This window comes from Schistocerca piceifrons, chromosome 3 (assembly GCF_021461385.2).
Source record: "Schistocerca piceifrons isolate TAMUIC-IGC-003096 chromosome 3, iqSchPice1.1, whole genome shotgun sequence".
In the NCBI taxonomy this organism is placed as follows: domain Eukaryota; kingdom Metazoa; phylum Arthropoda; class Insecta; order Orthoptera; family Acrididae; genus Schistocerca; species Schistocerca piceifrons.
Genome location: NC_060140.1, coordinates 891,285,276 through 891,304,915, shown reverse-complemented (window position 1 = coordinate 891,304,915; position 19,640 = coordinate 891,285,276). Strand labels below are relative to the sequence as shown.

Here is a 19,640-nt window from a genome sequence, read left to right as displayed (position 1 = left end):
TTTTTTACTGAGTAATCCTGGGCAGTTGTCAAGTACTAATTGAGTGCCTTGTTGCCTTTCTTTCCCTTTATTTTCTTTTCATTCCTTCGTCTGTGGCGACACCAGTACAACATGCAGCTCTTCAGACATAAGTGTTTATAGAGAAACAAATAGATTTGAACCACAAAAAAGATAAAATATTTACAATTTTTAAAGATTATTAAAATAATTTCACACTGATGTTTCTTTTTTTTACAAAAAAGGAGAGAGAGGGAGATTGCGAAAAAACTGACGGAGCTCTTTACGGCACTGAAACCGGAAGGATCTGCGCCGGAAGTAGAGAAGTATGGTGTGGAACTTGAATTGAGCTGATAGCGGAAACTATTGGTTACGGGTGGTAGAAAGACTACATAATAGAGCGGATTTCATGCTCCGGGATGTGAAACTGGCATGGGGAATGTGCTGGTGTGAGGTTGGTGAAATATGTCGGTATGGGCGCAGCAGGATACCAAGATGGGAAATTAAACGGAAAAATGTAGTTACTGGGGTCGAGTTTGCGGGTTGTGTACCCTACATATGCAAAATGTTTGCGAACAGGAAAGAAAAGTGATGAGCTAGTAAAGTATTCTTGCAGGGGCGAGTAAACAGATAGGAAACCAAGGGGGGAGTGGCTCTCCCGGTTAGCCGAGCGGTCTAATGCACGGCTTTCCGGAGTGGGAAGGAGCGCCTGGTCCCCGGCACGAATCCACCCGGCGAATTTGTGTCGAGGTCCGGTGAACCGGCCAGTCTGTGGATGGTTTTTAGGCGGTTTTCCATCTGCCTCGGCGAATACGGGCTGGTTCTCTTTATTCCGCCTTAACTACACTATGTCGGCGATTGCTGCGCAAACAAGTTCTCCACGTACGCGTACACCACCATTTATCGTGCAAACATAGGGGCTACACTCGTCTGGTGTGAGACGTTCCCTGGGTGTTGGGGGGGGGGGGGGGGGGGGGGGGTGTCCATCGGGTGCCGAACCGCACAATAACACTGAGTTCGGTGTGGGGCGGCGGAGGGGTGAAGTGGACTGCGGTAGTCGTCGTGGGGTTGTGGACCACTGTGGCTGCGGCGGGGATGGAGCCTCGTTTCTAGGTCCCCAGTTAACATACAATACAATGCAAAGGGGGGAGTGCGTGACATTCACACATTTGGAGAGAGTTATAGAACTTTGGTGAAGCAGATATCAGGATTATAACGGCATAGCAGACGAGTGAAGGAATCGAGGTTATATAGGTGTACAGACCTGCGGTAGGTTGAAATCCTCATTTCGGCCAGTTAGCAGATTAGTGGTTATATTCTGTTGTAGTGTACCTGTTGGGTACAAGAAATGTATTCACAGTTGCGAATGTGGTCAACCAACAGCTGTATTACGGAATTACGACACTGACAATTTTTGTGGGACCGGCCTCGAGCAGGGTTTCCTTCTTATCGCGAGCGGTTGCCTAACCATTTGGCTACCTGAGCACGACACACGGGCAGACGCAAACTTCCATATGTCGACAACCATGTCTCTACAACCTGTACTCGTACATCCATTATGTATACCCCGGTGCAGGGAAGATATTTTACTTGAAAGTCGCTTGCTCAGAGTAGTGCCTGTATTATTCCGTATTATGACGCAAGGTTCCTTCGGACATGAAGGCGCTTGCGATCACCGGGAAATCTGGGTTCGCTTCCCGATCCGGCACAAATGTGCATCGTCATTCCATAATGCACCTGATGGTTGTCCATATTCGCAACTGTGAATACATTTCGTGTATTTCATAATGGCTGTAGTCGACTAGGTGCCTGTTTTTTTGAACGTGCATCCATGTTCGGAAGAACATTGCATCGTACATCTTAAGAACGCTGGCTCTGCAATGTCGGATTTGTGTTGGGTTGTTAATAGATAAGTTTCCGTGTTAGTTTATGGTCAAGGGGTAGTCTGAGACATTTTGGTGCATTAGGTAGCTGGACAGGACGATCATACATGATTGGCGAAAAGTTACGGTGCTACAAGCAGTGAGTAGTTCGTCCTATAATTATTGCTTGGTTTCGGATGACTTTACATAATGGAATGACTGGTAGCACCAGGATATGAAGTGAAATCAAAAATTGTACGGCATTGTTGGCCGGGAGACCCCATGCGGGGTGTTCGGCCGCCGAAATTGCAAGTCATTTTTAGCTGACGCCACTTCGGCGACTTGCGAGTCAATGATGATGAAAGACACACAACACCCAGTCATCACGAGGCAGAGAAAATCCCTGACGCCGCCGGGAATCGAACCCGGGACTCCGTGCGCTGGAAGCGAGAACGCTACCGCAAGAGCACGAGCTGCGGACAGGGTATGAAGTGATGGCGCTGAAAAGACTATTGGAATTTCTGGTTGGAGAGCTACGAAGGAGGGTGGGAGGGGGGGACGATCGTCATCAACATATTGGGTCCGCAGCTCATGGTCTAGTGGCTAGCGTTGCTACTCCTGGATCACGGGGTCCCGGGTTCGATTCCCGGCTGGATTGGGGATTTTTTTCTGCCAGGGGGCTGGGCATTTGTGTTGTCCTCATCATTTCATCATCATCATTCGTGACAGTGGCTGGATTGGAGGGCGTAAAAAAATTGCAGTGGGAAAAAGTTGGGACTTTGTACGGGCGCTGATGACGGCGCAGTTGCGCGCCCCACAAACCAAACATCAGCACATTGGAGACGGACAGAGTGGGGTGGCTTGTGCATGTCAGCAGCGTAAAAGGAATGGACGGACGAGATTTGGGGCACTCTTGTATAAGGATGGAAGCTATGGCAATTGGTGTTTATTATGATAAACGACGGATAATTGGATAGAAAAGAGACAACAACGTGCATATAATTCATTGGGTGTGGATTGGTCTGGCGTTTGAACTGGAGACCGGAATGTCATACTTTATCATAAATTATTTGAATACAAGAGATACAAAAAAAGGCAGATTTTCGGTTATTAAGCTGACAGAATATGAGTTAGTTATAAGAGTTGGCAAACGAAGGATGATTGGGGATGGAAGCCACAGTGGTTAATAGTAAGGTATAGGTGTTGGCTTAGGTGAGTTGGAAGTGGATCGATTCGAAGATCTTGCTAAACACCGATGCGGGGTTGATGGGTTGTTGGGAGCAGGCGTCATGGGCGAGTTTGTTGGGTTTAAGGAATAGTACGATTCGGGACAGCGTTGTCGATGCCGCCCCCCCCCCTCCCCCCTCTTATATAGCCATGTGCAGTGTGACGTCACTGGTGGTCAGTCCCTCGCTAGATGACAGGATATTCACTTTCCTAGAAGTCACAAGGACCGAGGAGTAGTCGGTCAAAAGCTCGTGGGATTTTAACCACATGACGCCGTTGGAAGCCTATGAAGATTTTTTATTCATCGCCGAGAGATTAAGCATTCGTATGTTAAGTTCTTTAATTTTTTCGCAGTTTTTAATCAGTCAAGCGTGACAGGCCATCACAGAACTCTAAAACCAAATTCAGCTATGGCCCCGAGAGCTGAAAGAAGGGCCAGAACCTCCCGTTTGACATTATTTAGGAGGAAATTATCTGATTCCGGCATTTGTGTAACAGCCAAAGGGAGTCACCCTAAAATCTTGATTGGGAACTGGGAGTGGAATCTATTTAATTTAATCCTGAAACAATTCTGCTCTGTTCAGTCCAGAAAAGACATCTTCAATGAAGGAAACAGTAACGAGATTTAAACGTAAATACTTATAACGTGGAGTTATCTATAAATTTAAGAAATTCTTTGAACTGGAGTGAATCAGTCAATAAAATAATGTCACTGGGCGTTGGCCATGATAGCATCGAAAAGGAAAATGATAAAATAAAGGCGGAAATACTAAATTCTGTCTCCTGAAACTCCTTCACCAGAAAAAAATAAAAACTAGAATAAATAAAACACCATTTAGCACATTCGACCGTCGCAACGACGAGAAAATGATCGACGCCCAGCACAGTAGACATGTTTCATCGACTCCTTTTTCTTCTACAAGTACTGCACCACTTATTACATTCACATACTGTTGTGTACATAGTTCCGCGTAGTCAGCACGTACACAACTTTCCCACTAGAGCGCGCCCTGCTAAGCACAACAGCGCAGGCGCAGCGCTCGTCCGTCTCCGCACTACGAGATGGCGCTGTCTTAGAGACGGACCAAATTCTGCTTCCGCCGATCCGCCTATTAATATGTAACGCAGCCAATGAGATTGCTGCTAACGTACAACCTTTTCTCCTCGCAGATCATACTCACGCAGTGATACCTGAATGCGTGAGGTATTATAATGAGTGTACAGACCTCTGATTAGTCAGTCTGCATTAGTCTGCATATGTCTGTACCAGTCTATAGTCAAGTTTCAGTCTGCGCCTAATAAGATTATCATATTCCTGTACATAGCCATGAAGAGAAATGTATAGACACTTTGTCAAGTATCAGAGATATGTGAGAATAAGATTAACGTACCAAGACCAAAGGAACTTCAGACTGTCAACTGTAAACAGCATCCGGAATCAAGTTACGTAATATCTATGTTTTTTTTATTATTTTAATAAATATGTGTGAAAATTAATCAAATTCTGTTTAAAGTTGGTCACCGTCAATCTGCTACTCTAAGCATGCAAGTGGCATTTCTATCGTCTGACCTAACGGCAGAAGATAAACACGCCACGATAAGACCACGAGACATATTGCTGACACTCGCCTACTTCGTTAGAGCGACAAGTCAAATAATCTCATGGTGTGTGTACCGAAGGTCTTACAGTACGCACACCACACATATTATGGCTTTTCTGGCGAACGAACTCCAACGTGCCATCATGGTTTCCGGAAGCACCGATCCTGTGACATCCAGAATGGTTTATTTTCCTTCAAGAGAGGCTTTGATTGGGGTTCTGCATATACACTTGCACTTACATATATATAGCGTGTTTCTTTTAACTTTAGACAACTAAATATCTCGAAAACGGTTCATCATACGAAAAAAATGTTCTAGGTGAAAGGTTAAGATTAGTAAAGGGTACACATGCGTGCAACAACTGGCCACCTAATATCCAACCCTCTTCCGTGGGCGGGGTCAGCTTTATTATTTTCAAGTGGGAAACCATTGTTTTCCATTCGTACAAAGCGTTGAAACCATGGTAAAGGCGTTTTCATAATCCTTCTAGTTTGCAATTGATTGGCAGTTTACTATTTCTACAAAAAAAATTGAGTGTACCTGCTTTTGCAGTAAAGAACCGACACATTTGATTCTACGTTTCATGTACAGTGTAAATGTAAACCTTCGTGTTCTGACGGTTGATATTTATATTCGAACGTTACTTTCATGTTGCAAATTTGATCGAATAGTACAATATCTTCAACTGTTTCAATGACTGGTTAGAAACCACGTTTAGCGTGATCCAGGAACAACACCGTGGATATAATATTTCTTTGTTGCCATCGGGGTGGTTGATTTCGGTGAGTCGCCTTGCCTCTGACCATTGGGAGTATCCATGGCAGGTGTGACTGCCACTATCACTTCACGGATATCTTACCTTATCAGAGCTGTTGCAGTTTCTATTCCGCCAGTAGCCGCGTAGCGGCCAGCGCGAGAATTACGGTGGTTACATGTAAACATACATCGAAATCAGTCGCCCTGATTGGCGGGGTTCGAGGACGGCCATCTAAATCAACCATACCGATGGCTTGGGGACTCACAGCAATCAACCCTGTGGCAACAGAAAACTACTTTACCATACAAGCAGCTTATTTTCCAGAAATGTACAGCCATATTATTTGCAACAGCTGAGTGTTACCTCATGGGGCGCAAGAGCTACGACACTGCAATGGGCTGCCTTAGGGCTGGTCTGTTCTGTTGCTGAATACTATGCCCCAGTGTGGCTCAATAGCACACATGTGAGAAAAATTGGGTAGAAGAGCGGATCCTCAAAATTACAGACCAGTATCCTTAACATCGGTCTGTTGCAGGATTCTCGAACATATTCTCAGTTCGAATATAATGAATTTCCTTGAGACAGAGAAGTTGCTGTCCATGCATCAGCACGGCTTTAGAAAGCATCGCTCCTGCGAAACGCAACTCGCTCTTTTTTCACATGATATCTTGCGAACCATGGATAAAGGGTATCAGACGGATGCCATATTCCTTGACTTCCGGAAAGCGTTTGACTCGGTGCCCCACTGCAGACTCCTAACTAAGGTACGAGCATATGGGATTGGTTCCCAAGTATGTGAGTGGCTCGAAGACTTCTTAAGTAATAGAACCCAGTACGTTGTCCTCGATGGTGAGTGTTCATCGGAGGTGAGTGTATCATCTGGAGTGCCCCAGGGAACTGTGGTAGGTCCGCTATTGTTTTCTATCTACATAAATGATCTTTTGGATAGGGTGGATAGCAACGTGCGGCTGTTTGCTGATGATGCTGTAGTGTACGGGAAGGTGTCGTCGTTGAGTGACTGTAGGAGGGTACAAGATGACTTGGACAGGATTTGTGATTGGTGTAATGAATGGCAGCTAACTCTAAATATAGATAAATGTAAATTAATGCAGATGAATAGGAAAAAGAATCCCGTAATGTTTTAATTCTCCATTAGTAGTGTAGTGCATGACACAAAAAATGGTTCAAATGGCTCTGAGCACTATGGGACTCAACTGCTGAGGTCATTAGTCCCCTAGAACTTAGAACTAGTTAAACCTAACTAACCTAAGGACATCACAAACATCCATGCCCGAGGCAGGATTCGAACCCGCGACCGTAGCGGTCTTGCGGTTCCAGACTGCACCGCCTTTAACCGCACGGCCACTTCGGCCGGCCCGCTTGACACAGTCACGCCGATTACATATTTGGGCGTAACATTGCAGAGCGATATGGAGTGGGACAAGCATGTAATGGCAGTTGTGGGGAAGGCAGATAGTCGTCTTCGGTTCATTGGTAGAATTTTGGGAAGATGTGGTTCATCTGTAAAGGAGACCGCTTATAAAACACTAATACGACCTATTCTTGAGTACTGCTCAAGCGTTTGGGATCCCTATGAGATCGGATTGAGGGAGGACATAGAAGCAATTCAGAGGCGGGCTGCTAGATTTGTTACTGGTAAGTTTGATCATCACGCGAGTGTTACGGAAATGCTTCAGAAACTCGGGTGGGAGTCTCTAGAGGAAAGGAGGCGTTCTTTTCGTGAATCGCTACTGAGGAAATTTAGAGAACCAGCATTTGAGGCTGACTACAGTACAATTTTACTGCCGCCAACTTACATTTCGCGGAAAGACCACCAAGATAAGATAAGAGAGATTGGGGCTCGTACAGAGGCATATAGGCGGTCATTTTTCCCTCGTTCTGTTTGGGAGTGTAACAGAGAGATAAGATGCTAGTTGTGGTACGAGGTACCCTCCGCCACGCACCGTATGGTGGATTGCGGAGTATGTATGTAGATGAAAATTGACGTGGAGCTAAATGCAGCAATGAGAACAATAACAGGCTGCATCAAATCTACTCCTGTATATTGGTTACCACCTCTAAGCAACATTGCGTCACCAGACCTCCGAAAACAGAATGCCCTCCTCAAGGAATACCAAAAATTACTTAAAATCCTCGAGTTTCCAATGCACTCTGAATGAACCGATTAAAATCTAGGCAGCCATCTGTCCTACTGGCAGAATCGCTACAGGCAGCTACTTTCAGTATCAACAAAAAGTGGACAGAAATCACTATTGCTCATGAGGAACATCAGACCCTCCACAGACCTGACAGAAGACCAGCCGGTATGGAACTAACGCGACGTGCCTGGAAAACAATTAATCGGATCCGTACAGGCCACGGCATCTGTGCTGGAAACCTCTACCGATGGGGAAGGGCTTCATCCTCTCAGTGTGGCCGTGGAAACGAACACTAGACGATCCGTCACACTGTGACAAGCTGTAGCAGAAGAGCCTACCATGGGAACTTGGAAGTTTACTTTGAAGTGACTGAGGCAGCCCTTGGATGGGTCAACAAATTAGACATTAATTTATATACTTATTTTTTAAATTATAAATTATGAAATTAATATATTTTTGTAAAATTTTGTAAAACTATGTAATCCACAATTGCTAGTCGCTGTTCATATGTAATGCCACACGCTAAATAAATAAATAAATAATAATACATTTGCAACACTCTAGCAACATTTGAACATCAATATCAACCGTTGCAACACAAAGCTTCACAATGACAGATTTAAATGAAATTCAGAATCAAATGCGTCGGTTCGTAATTGCAAAAGCAGGTACACTTGTTACTTCTCGCTTCTCGCTTATATTGCCATCTACCACGAATGGAAAATAGTTTGAGTAAATAGTTCGTATTTTTTGGAGTAGAATCCGAATGTGCAATAAAAATGGAGTTCCCATTTGAAAATACAAAGATGACCCCATCCACGCAGGAGGGATGGTTAGGTGGTGGCCAGCTGTAGCACAGACGGATGTCCTCTTTAGTGTTGTCAACTGTTCGCCTAGAACTTTTTTTTTTCGTACGAAGCGTCGTTTTCGAGATGCTTACGTTGTCACCAGTTAAAACAAACACCCTGTCCTCCGCGAGCCACTTCTTACAGTGCTTGGCGGAACGACCATCGTGCCACAGCTATCGAGTTACTTTCCTATTCAATTACCGAGCGAGGTGGCGCAGTGGTTAGCACGCTGGACTCGCATTCCGGTGGACGACGGTTCAATCCCGCGTCCGGTCATCCTGATTTAGGTTTTCCTTGATTTCCCTAAATCGCTCCAGGCAAATGCCGGGATAGTTCCTTCGAAAGGGCACGGCCGACTACTTTCCCCATCCTCCCTAAACCGACGCGACCGATGACCTCGCTGTTTGGTCTCTTTCCTCAAAACAATCCAATCCTATTCAATTCGTGTACTGAATGAAGGAGAAACGACTGTCTACATGACTCCGCACACGTCATTGTCTTTCTCATGTTATTCTCTAGATCTGTAAGTGAGATATTCGTTGGCAGGATAATGATCGCAAAGTCTTCATCGAATACACGGTTTCGCGAGAAATAGTTCGTCTTTTTCCAAGGACTACCGCACACTTCCATACCGTTGCCTAGTACAAAAAAGGAAAAAAAAATCCACGTGCACACGGAATATCTGAACAGATATGTGTTTATACTGAAGGCTTCTAGATAAGTAGTTGTATAAGTAAAACTTCAAAAATATGTTCATTAATGTAAAGACAAGTCCTGTATACGTATCCTGTAAACTGACTCGCTCCCCATCATTTTGATAACATAATCGTTCAAATGATCTACGGAACATGCAACTAACTAATTGAACGTATCAGTAAGTCGCGACTTACTAAACTTACAAGAGATGATAATCGGTGCAAGTCACACAGGTCAGTTAATACCAACGATTAGACAAGAATTCGGGATTCCGAGGTGAAAGAATGTTAGGTTGGATTTCCAGTGTCAGAAAAATGTTTCCACTTGCGTAAACCGTCGCATGGGACAACTGCAAGTGTTCGATGAACGGGACCACACCATCTCAGCAGAACAGTGCGAAGTGGTACTACGAGCCTACTACGATCTGATCACTGCTATTTTGAATGTGGGGCGTGAGGAACCCATTTCTAACAGGTCTGAGAAGAAACTTGTGCACGACGTAGGCTTCACCAGTGGAGGGGCGACTCGCTATTATCATTACATTAAGTGCTTTCTTACGACTTTTGACCACTCGTGTAGAACGCATGGGCATACTTCACGAAAGGTAGTGATTTTATACTGAAGTTACAAAATCTTAGAACCGAGGAAATTTCATCCACAAATCTGTTCTACATCTAGGTGTATAAACTGGGTGGCTACTCACACAGGTCCAGTGTGGGCTATAATTAACAAACGGCAGCGAAGCTTGATAGATATTCTAATGCATTAAAGCAGAAGCGTTACGATGTAAAAAAAAATAATTCCAATTTTGGCCACCAGGTGCAAAAATTGGCGCAGATACAAGGAAGACTAATAGAAAAGTGTTTGTGCTGAAGGCTTCTAGAGAAGTAGTTGTATAACTGAAACTTCAAAAATATGTTAATTAATGTTAAGACAAGTCCTGTATACATATCCTGTAATGTAATGGACGAGACTGGGACGTGGGCAGAAAGAGTAGAACAAGTGAGAAAGTGGTAATGTTGATTTCATTACTAACTGCTGCTTATAGCGTTTGTTCAAATTGACCACCTGAGACCTCAACGAGATGCTGTACATCGCCAGATTTGCACTTGGTGGCCAAAATTAGAATTCATTTTTTCGGCGTAAATCGATTCCGCATTAACGCATTAGCATATTTGCCAAGTTTCGCTGCCATTCGATAATTACAGCCCACACTGAACCTCCACGAGTAACTGAACTTTGATTGTAACTACCAAGTTGATACTTAACAAACCACTGCTAACTGCATGGCAGTGAGTACTTTTCAGAGTGCCACAAGTTAGGGTTTCTTCTTGTTCCAATCCGGTACGGAATCTAAAACTTCTCTTCGCAGTCCACACATCAGTGATACGTAGAATGTTGAGAAATATCTCAAGATTTTTCGCTTAACACTAGTTCTTGAAATTTTGTAAATAGTCTTTCATGGGATAACTAGGTGTACACTAGCTATAAAAAGGATCCGGACACCTATTCGGGGACATTAATGTAGGGTGTGTCCATCCTACACTTTTACAAAGCATGAACTCTTCTGGGGTCACTCTTAATAAGGTGTCTGTAAAATAATGATAGCTAAACCTTCCTAAAGAGCTAAAACCAGAGAAGTTAGTGATTAAATTAGATTATACACACATCAAAAAAGATTTTGCATCACCTCGGTTCCGAGAGTTCCAGAACCTGTACAGAAAATTGGATTAGAGGTCATCATAAACATCAGTTCCGCCCTTTTTATTGCTCATGAAAACCGCTCATTGCATGTTGTACCACCATACAGCGAGACCTTCAGAGGTGGTGGTCCAGATCGCTGTACACACCGATACATCTAATACCCAGTAGCACGTTATCTTGGATTGATGCATGCCTGTGTTCGTTATCCTGAAGGAAGTCATTCACAAGACGTGCACGATGGGGGCGCGAATTGTCGTCCATGAAGACAAATGCCTCGCCAATATGCTGCCGACATGGTTGCACTATCGGTCGGAGGATGGCATTCATGTATCGTACAGCCGTTACGGCGTCTTCCATGACCACCAGCGGCGTACGTCGGCCCCACATAATGCCACCCCAAGCCAGCAGGGAACTTCCACCTTGCTGCACTCGCTTGATAGTGTATCATAAGGCGTTCAGCCTGACCGGGTTGCCTCCACACACATCCCCGACGATTGTCTGGTTGAAGGTACATACGACACTCATCGGTGAAGAGAACGTGATGCTAATCCTGAGGGATCCATTCGGCATGTTGTTGGGCCCATCTGTACTATACTGTGTGGTGTCGTGGTTGCAAGGATGGACCTCGCCATGGACTTTGGGAGTGAAGTTGCGCATCATGCAGCCTAGTGCGCACAGATTGAGTCGTAACACGATGTCCTGTTGCTGCACGACAAGCATTATTCAACTTGGTGGCGTTGCTGTCAGTGTTCCTCCGAGCCATAATCCGTAGGTAGCTTTTATCCACTGCAGTAGTAGCCCTTGGGTGGCCTGAGCGAGGAATGTCATCGACAGTTCCTGTCTCTCTGTATCTCCTCCATGTCTGAACAACATCGCTTTGGTTCACTCCGGGACGCCTGGACGCTCCCCTTGCTGAGAGCCCTTCCTGGCACAAAGTAACAATGCGGCCGCGATCGGACCGCGGTGTTGACCGCCTAGGCATGATTGAACTGCAAGACAACAAGAGCTGTGTATCTCCTTCCGGGTGGAATTACTGGAACTAATCGGCTGTCGGAACCCCTCCGTGTAATAGGCGCTGCTCATGCATCGTTGTTTACATGTTTCGGCGGGTTCAGTGATATCTCTGAACAGTCAAAGGAACTGTGTCTGTGGTACAATATCCACAGCCAACGTCTGTCTTCAGGTGTTCTGGCAACTGGTGTGATGCAAAACTTTTTTTGAAGTGTGTATGAATATTATACTTTTAGTATATATAATAATTTTAGTTCCAATGCATCCATAGTAAGGAGATCCTACAGGATGCAGAACATGTAAGAAAAATGAGAATACAGAATAAATATTTACAAATAAAAGCGGAACGCTCGTCATAGATGCGGAGTAAGGCAAAAAAATCTTGAACATACTTTTGTTTAAAAGGTAATAAATAACTTGTCATAAAATTAATAAATGTTCTGTGCGGTGAGATGCATTTGATAATTCTTACGCTAGTATAGCCATGCATCATCAAACAGGCAAATCATTTTACATTATTTACATACAAGGATCGGAAAACTGCACCAAATTTGTACAGACGCCAGATTGTACTAATACTCGCATTGATGTTGGAGGCTGGGATCTGAAGCGAAGTCGACGTTCTAACTCATCACAAAGGTGTTCGACTGCGTTCAGGTTCGGGACTCTGAGCAGGACAGTCCATTTCAGAAATGTTCACAAACCGCTGCCTTGCATTGCTACCTTATGAGAGAGAGCATTGTCATGCTGAAAAAAACGATCCTCGTCCTCGAACTGTTCATCTACTGCACTCAGTACACAACGGTGTAAAATGCGTTCGTGTCCTTCCGCATATAGCGTCTTCTTACGCACACTAAGGGGACGGCAACCTAAAAATGAAAATCACACCCGTACCGTAACACCAGCTCCTCCCTATTACACTACTGGAATTACACACGACGCCCATTAATGTTCGCCAGGCAGTCGACAAACCCGATCCCATTCGTCGGACTGCTATGATGTATTGCGTGGTTCATCACTCCAGACCATTCACTCACAGCCATCCACTGTTCAGTAGCGTCGCTGATTACACTACTTCAAGCGTCGCTTAGCACTGACTACAAAAATGTGTGACTCTTGAGGGTCCGCTCGTCCGTTGTACCTCATTCTTTTCAACTCCCTACGCACAATCAATGTGCTAGCTGGACTGTTGGCAATGCTTTCGAACTCACGAGTGGTTTGTTCCACTGATTTCGTGCTATGTTTTACAACCATTTGCTCGACGGTGCCTGCCCGTCAGTACCTTGCGGTCTGCTTGGTCTTGGTTCATCAGTGGCTGTTCCTTCGCGTTTCCATTTCACAGGCCCAACACCAATAGTCGAGTTGGATAGCATTGGAAGAGTTGAAATGTCCCTGATGGACTTGTCAATCAGGTCACATCCAATTACTAGTCTTCGTCGTTGAGCTCTCCTGACGTCCATTCCGCTGCAACTGCTTCGCTACTGACAACACAACACCCCCCGCCCTCACTCCCCTCCCCTGTAAAATTGGCTAGCCCGCCTCTCGTGACATTTAGTGGTCAGTTCTCCGTTATATACCCGCAGCTCGTGGTCTTGCGGTAGCGTTCTCGCTTCCTGCGTTCGGGTTCCGGGTTCGATTCCCGGCGGGGTTAGGGATTTTCCCTGCCTCGAGATGACTAGGTGTTGTTGTGTCGTCTTCATCATCGTCATTCATGCCTATTACCGTCGGAGGAAGGCAATAGGAAACCACCTCCGCTAAGACCTTGCCTAGGCGGCCCACGGGTCTCCCGCATCGTCCTCTACGCTCCTCCCTGAGTATGGGACCTCATCGTCATCATACCATTATATACTGGTGTTCGGGTACTTTTGATCAGATAGTGTATGGTCAAGCATTTTCCAGTACAGGTCTTCAACATTTCAGTGACACCATCCTGTGAGAGAACACTTCATGCTCAGTGTAGCAGCAGCTGTGGAAATACATTTTCATGAACGAAGAACCGCAACAGTTGTTAAATATCCTTTACTGTAACAAGTGCTTCCGAATGTTTACATCTGAATAGGTATATGGGGAAAAGTACAACAACGAATATTGGCTATATCCCACAAATGATTTAGTAAATAATGGGTAAGAGTACTTACAGTCAATTCATATAAAGTCCAGACTGGGGTTAATTGGACGACCCAACACTCTCAGTCAAATAAAAATAAAACGACCATTGAAGGAATACTAGTCAGGCAAAATGTCGGCAGAATGATGGCGTCGACTAACCCAGACAGCAAGGGACACTACAATAAAAAACGTCAAAAGAACAGAGAGGGGCAAAAATTGAAAGTTTGAAAATGTGGAATTAAAATGACTTAAACAAAAGTTTGACCATTCGTGCCGCCCTTCTTTTTATACCTGCAACATGCCCTACTAGTCTATCCGCTATTACTTGCACAGGCTTGAGAAATATTCTAACAGTAACAGAAGATGAACAAGTGATTTTTAAGCAGCCTCCTTTGTAGACTACATTTTCCTAATAACGTGCAAACGAACCGATGTTTGTCAATTGCCTAACGTAAGACTGAGCCTAAGTAATCTTTCTGATTCCTACAGTTCGTTGCACGCAGGTGTGCGAATCAGCTGATTGTTTTATGACTAATTGATATTTTAATCACTGGATACTACATCGTATTGAGAAGTGCATATTTCCACATCTCTGAACAATTAAAACAAATTGTCATTGTTTACACAGTTTTGAAATCGTATGAAGATCTGACTGAATATTTGAGCAATTTGTCACATTGTATCTCATCATAAAAAACTGCATCATCGGCAAAAAAGTTTCAGATCATTATTAATATTGTCTGCCAGATCAATAATATACTACATGAACAGCAAAGTTCCGAAAGCACTTGCCTGGCAAGCACCTACAGTTACTTTTGTTGATGACTTGCCCTCTATGATGATATGCTGCGTCTTTCCTACTATTTATTTTATTTATTTATTTAATCATATGGTGATTTTATACAATATACAGTTGACATAAGGCAAATGATTTTATACAATATATCGAGTGATCAAAAAGTCAGTATAAATTTGAAAACTTAATAAACCACGGAATAATGTAGATAGAGAGGTAAAAATTGACACACATGCTTGGAATGACATGGGGTTTTATTAGAACCAAAAAAAAACAAAGTTCACAAAATGTCCGACAGATGGCGCTGGACAGCAAAACGTATGGTGATGATCGTGTGCTCACCCGCCACTTTCGTCATGCTTGGCCTCCCAGTTCCCCAGACCTCAGTCCGTGCGATTATTGGCTTTGGGGTTACCTGAAGTCGCAAGTGTATCGTGATCGACCGACATCTCTAGGGATGCTGAAAGACAACATCCGACGCCAATGCCTCATCATAACTCCGGACATGCTTTTCAGTGCTGTTCACAACATTATTCCTCGACTACAGCTATTGTTGAGGAATGATGGTGGACATATTGAGCATTTCCTGTAAAGAACATCATCTTTGCTTTGTCTTACTTTGTTATGCTAATTATTGCTATTCTGACCAGATGAAGCGCCATCTGTCGGACATTTTTTAACTTTTATATTTTTTTGGTTCTAATAAAACTCCATGTCATTCCAAGCATGTGTGTCAATTTGTACCTTTCTATCTACATTATTCCGTGATTTATTCAGTTTTCAAATTTATACTGACTTTTTGGTCACCCGGAACATATGATATTAGACAGGATTAAACCTTAAAGTCCGTGTTTTTCAACCAGTTAATTAAGCTGGGTGTGAGAGTGAACAAGTCATCCAGAATTACAGGGTATCAATGAAGTGGACAGCGTTGGACTAAATGTTCAGTTGTCTGCTCTTCTTGATTACATTCACACATTGGTGAACTGATCCATCCCCACTTGTACCCGAAGAACCTACAACAACCATGTCCAGTCCTTAACCTGTTGAGGCGGCACCAAAGGTTCCTCAGTAGGTCAAAACCGTTTGGCTTCTTTGTGGGATCAAGGTGATGGGCTCTTGTTCCCAATGCTTTTGTTGACCATTCATGCTTCCAGCTTTCATTTAGATCAATGAGTTGTCCTGCAGTAACACTTGATGGTCTTATTGATCGCAATCGTTGCTGTGGCAGATGACAGAATTCCTGGTGCGGTGGTAGAGAGGGTGATGCAGAGATTTTCTTGGCCTCCCTCAGTAGAGCTTGTTTCCGCCTTAAGTGGGGTGGAGGGATGTGACTCAGTACGGGTAACCAGTGGCATGGTGTTGATTTGATGGAACAAAAATACCTCGGAATAACTCTAGATGGAAGCCTGAGCTACAAAGAGCACATCACCAAGCTTTCTCATAAGTTGCTGCAAGGAACAACACACTACATTAGCTCAGTGGTACCACCTGGGGAACCCCTGCTGACTGTCTGCGTTTAACTGGCATCAGTCTTGTGTACTCTGCTGCCGAGTACTGTGCACCTGTCTGGTCTTTCCTACTAATAAATCCTCAGTCCAGTTGCGTCACTATAAATTGTATCAAAGCAATAAACCGTTTCTGAGAGCTAAAGCTTGTTTGTTGGTGTGTTCCAGTGGCATCACATTCGGAAGCCAGAAGAGAAACTTTGACGAGATCGACAGGAGCGGCTTCAACAGCTTCATCAAGAAGAACTTCGACGAAATCGACCGCTCTGGCTTTGACCGTTTCGTGAAGAAAAACTTCGATGAGATCGATCGATCTGGCTTCAGCGGCTTCGTGAAGAGGAACGCGCCGATGCTGGCACGCCACTATGACCAGGGCGACCACTGAGGCGCCCCACCCCCGCACCACCCTGCACCAGACCCGCACCCGCTCGCTGCTCTCCGTGTTATGTTGTAGAAGCAACGCTCCTCTGCCGTACTGTTCCCTCAGTCACAGGAATATTTTCACGTCTACTTAAAACTATTGTGTAGAAAAAGTATAGCATTAAAGTGTCGGTGTTTTTAATTATTATGTACATACTCGTGTATAATTATTAAATGTCCTGAAGCAACCTACCTGTAAACGTATACGAATAAAAGCATCCATTAGAAAAGGCCATCTTATGCTGGTGCACATTTTGAACCACTCAACTGGGCCAGAGTTCCTGTACTGCGAAATACCTCCTAGTCAGATAAATAAATATCACCGAAACCAATATAATACTTTCATGTTTTCTGTACCACTTCCTTTACAACACCTATCAGCTACTGCGTAAAACTGGTGTTTTTTCTCAACAGGTACAACTATTATTGAGTATCTAAACAAATATACACCAGTTCTCACGTTGTGGGAATGTTTTTGAAAATGTGTCCAAGTAGACTGGATTAAGGACAAGTCCAGAGGACTAAAGGTTTCTACGTCCATCTCAACTGGTTCACCTGCTTCTACAGATGATGTAATTTCTAACTACTAAAAACCACGCATTACTGAGAACAACAGCTAACATTCAAAGTAAATTTCACTATCACGAGTTTACAGCCTGCAGCCTTTAATACTCACTGCGTAACAATTATAGATTGCTAAACAGGAAACAAATATGGATAGTCACCTCTAAACATAGCACCCAACGTGGTGAGTGAAAGTCTGCTAAACTCTTGATCGAATGTATTATGGTTGATACAAAGATAGCTGTTAAATGATAATATTTACTGAATACCTGATAGCTGCATTGGAGCATAGATTGGTCTTCCTTACCACAGGCTCTGAAATTTACATGCACTCAGGTCTGGGCTGAGATGCTGCGAACGCTATTCGCGTATTTCTCCAAACTGCTTGAGCCCTAACGGGCTAGAATATCATGGATGGCTCCACTGCCATGGGCGAATTCCTGGGATACCGAATTCCAGCCCAAGTGAAAGAATATTGGAAGTAGGATCTTATTCATTGTGATGAACTATTCATATGTTTCTCCAAAGTAACAGAGTAGAATATCATGGTAGAGCCCACTGCCATCGGCGAATTCCTGAGACATCTGATTCCAGCACCGGTGAAAGAATATTGGGAGCAGTATCTTATACCTCATGATGTTCATGTACTTCTCAAAAAGTTTTTGGTCCACACAAGCCATGGTATTACGCGAATCCTCACTGCCATTGGAGAATTCCTCGCACGTCGGATTCCAGTCCAAGTGAAAGAATATTGAAAGTATGATCTTATACATCACGATAAACTATTTATATGTTTCTCCAAACTCTTTGCGTCCTGACAGGCTAGGATATCAAGAGAGGCAACACTGCTATGGGCGATTCTATCCCAGATGCAAGAGTTTTGGGAGTCTTATGTTACTCATAATGATGAACTATTCATATCTTCTTCCAAATTCTTGGGGGCCACGACAGGCTAGAATGGGCTGTTCCACAGCCAAGGGCGCATTCCTGAGACGTCGTATTCCAGCCTAGGTAAAAATAATATTTGGAATAGGATCTTATTTTTCATGATGCATTATACATCTGTTTCTCCAAACTCTTTGCCTCCTGACAGAATAGAATATCAAGGGAGACCCCACTGCTACTGGAAAATTCTTGGCACAACGTAATCCAGCCCAGGTGAAAGAATATTGGGAGTAGAATCTTATTTATCACGATGAACTATTCATATGTTTCTTCAAACTCCATCAAGGGAGGCTGCACTGCTGTGGGCGAATCCTTCGAACATCAAATCCCAGCCGAGGTGAAAGAGATTAGGGACTCGGATCTTACTTATCATGGTGAACTATTTATGTGTTTCTCCAAATCATTAGAGGCCAGAACAGGCTATGATAGGCGGCCCCACTGCCATGGACAAATTCCTGGGACGTTGGATTCTGATCTATGAGAAAGAATATTGGGTGTAGGATCTTCTCCATTACGATGAACACTTCCTCTGTTTCTCCAAACTATTTGGGGCCTGACAGGCTAGTATATCATGTGACGCCCCACTGCTATTGTCGAATTCCTCATACATCGGCTTCCAGCCCAGATGAAAGAATATTGACAACAGTATCGCATCTATTCTCATGTTTCTCCACCTCTTTGGCCTCGATAGCCTAGAATATCATGGGCGGCCCCACTCCCACGGGAGAATTCCTGGGACGATGAATTCTGGCCCAGGTGAAAGAATGTAGGGAGCAGTTTCTTACTCAGCATTTATCTATTTATCTATTTCTCCAAACTCTTTGCCTCCTGACAGACTAGGATATCAAGGAAATCCCCACTGCCACTGGAAAATCCCTGGCACATCGGACTCTGCCCAAGTTGAAAGAATATTGGGAGTAGAATCTCATTCAGATCGATGAACTATTCATATGTTCCTCCAAACCCTTTGAGCCTTGCCAGGCTTATGTACCCTATGGGCGCTCACTGCCACACTCAAATTCCTGGAACATCAGTTTCTGCTGTAGGCGAAAGACTACTGGGAACAGCATCTTATTCATTGTCTTGAACTATTGATATGTTTCTCTGAACTCTTTTGGCCTTGGTAAGACAGAGTATCATATGTGTCCACACTGCCACATTGAATTCCTGGGATCTCTGATTCTGTCCGAGGTGAAAGAATTTAGGGAGCAGTATCTTACTCAGCATGAAGAACTATTCGTATATTTCTCCAAATTTTATGGGGTATCTTATTCAGCATGAAGAATTATTAGTATATTTCATCAAATTTTATGGGGCTTAACAGGCTAGGATATCATGGGTGTGCCACTGCCTTGGGCGAATTTCTGGGATTTCATATTCTGGACTAGGTGGAAGACTATTTTGGAATAGGGTCTTATTCATTATGATGAGCTAT

The 19,640-nt window shown here is 44.0% G+C and overlaps 1 protein-coding gene across 1 annotated transcript in view; it reads left to right on the top strand.

Annotated features, from left to right (window-relative positions):
• Nucleotides 1-16,888, top strand: part of LOC124789526 (orcokinin peptides type A-like) — a 417,616-nt gene extending 400,728 nt beyond the window's left edge. The window contains exon 4 of the mRNA XM_047256919.1: nucleotides 16,445-16,888. Within this exon, the coding sequence (XP_047112875.1) occupies nucleotides 16,445-16,661 (217 nt within the window). The 3' untranslated portion in view covers nucleotides 16,662-16,888. The remainder of the gene's footprint in view (nucleotides 1-16,444) is intronic.
• Nucleotides 16,889-19,640: the final 2,752 nt, after the last annotated feature.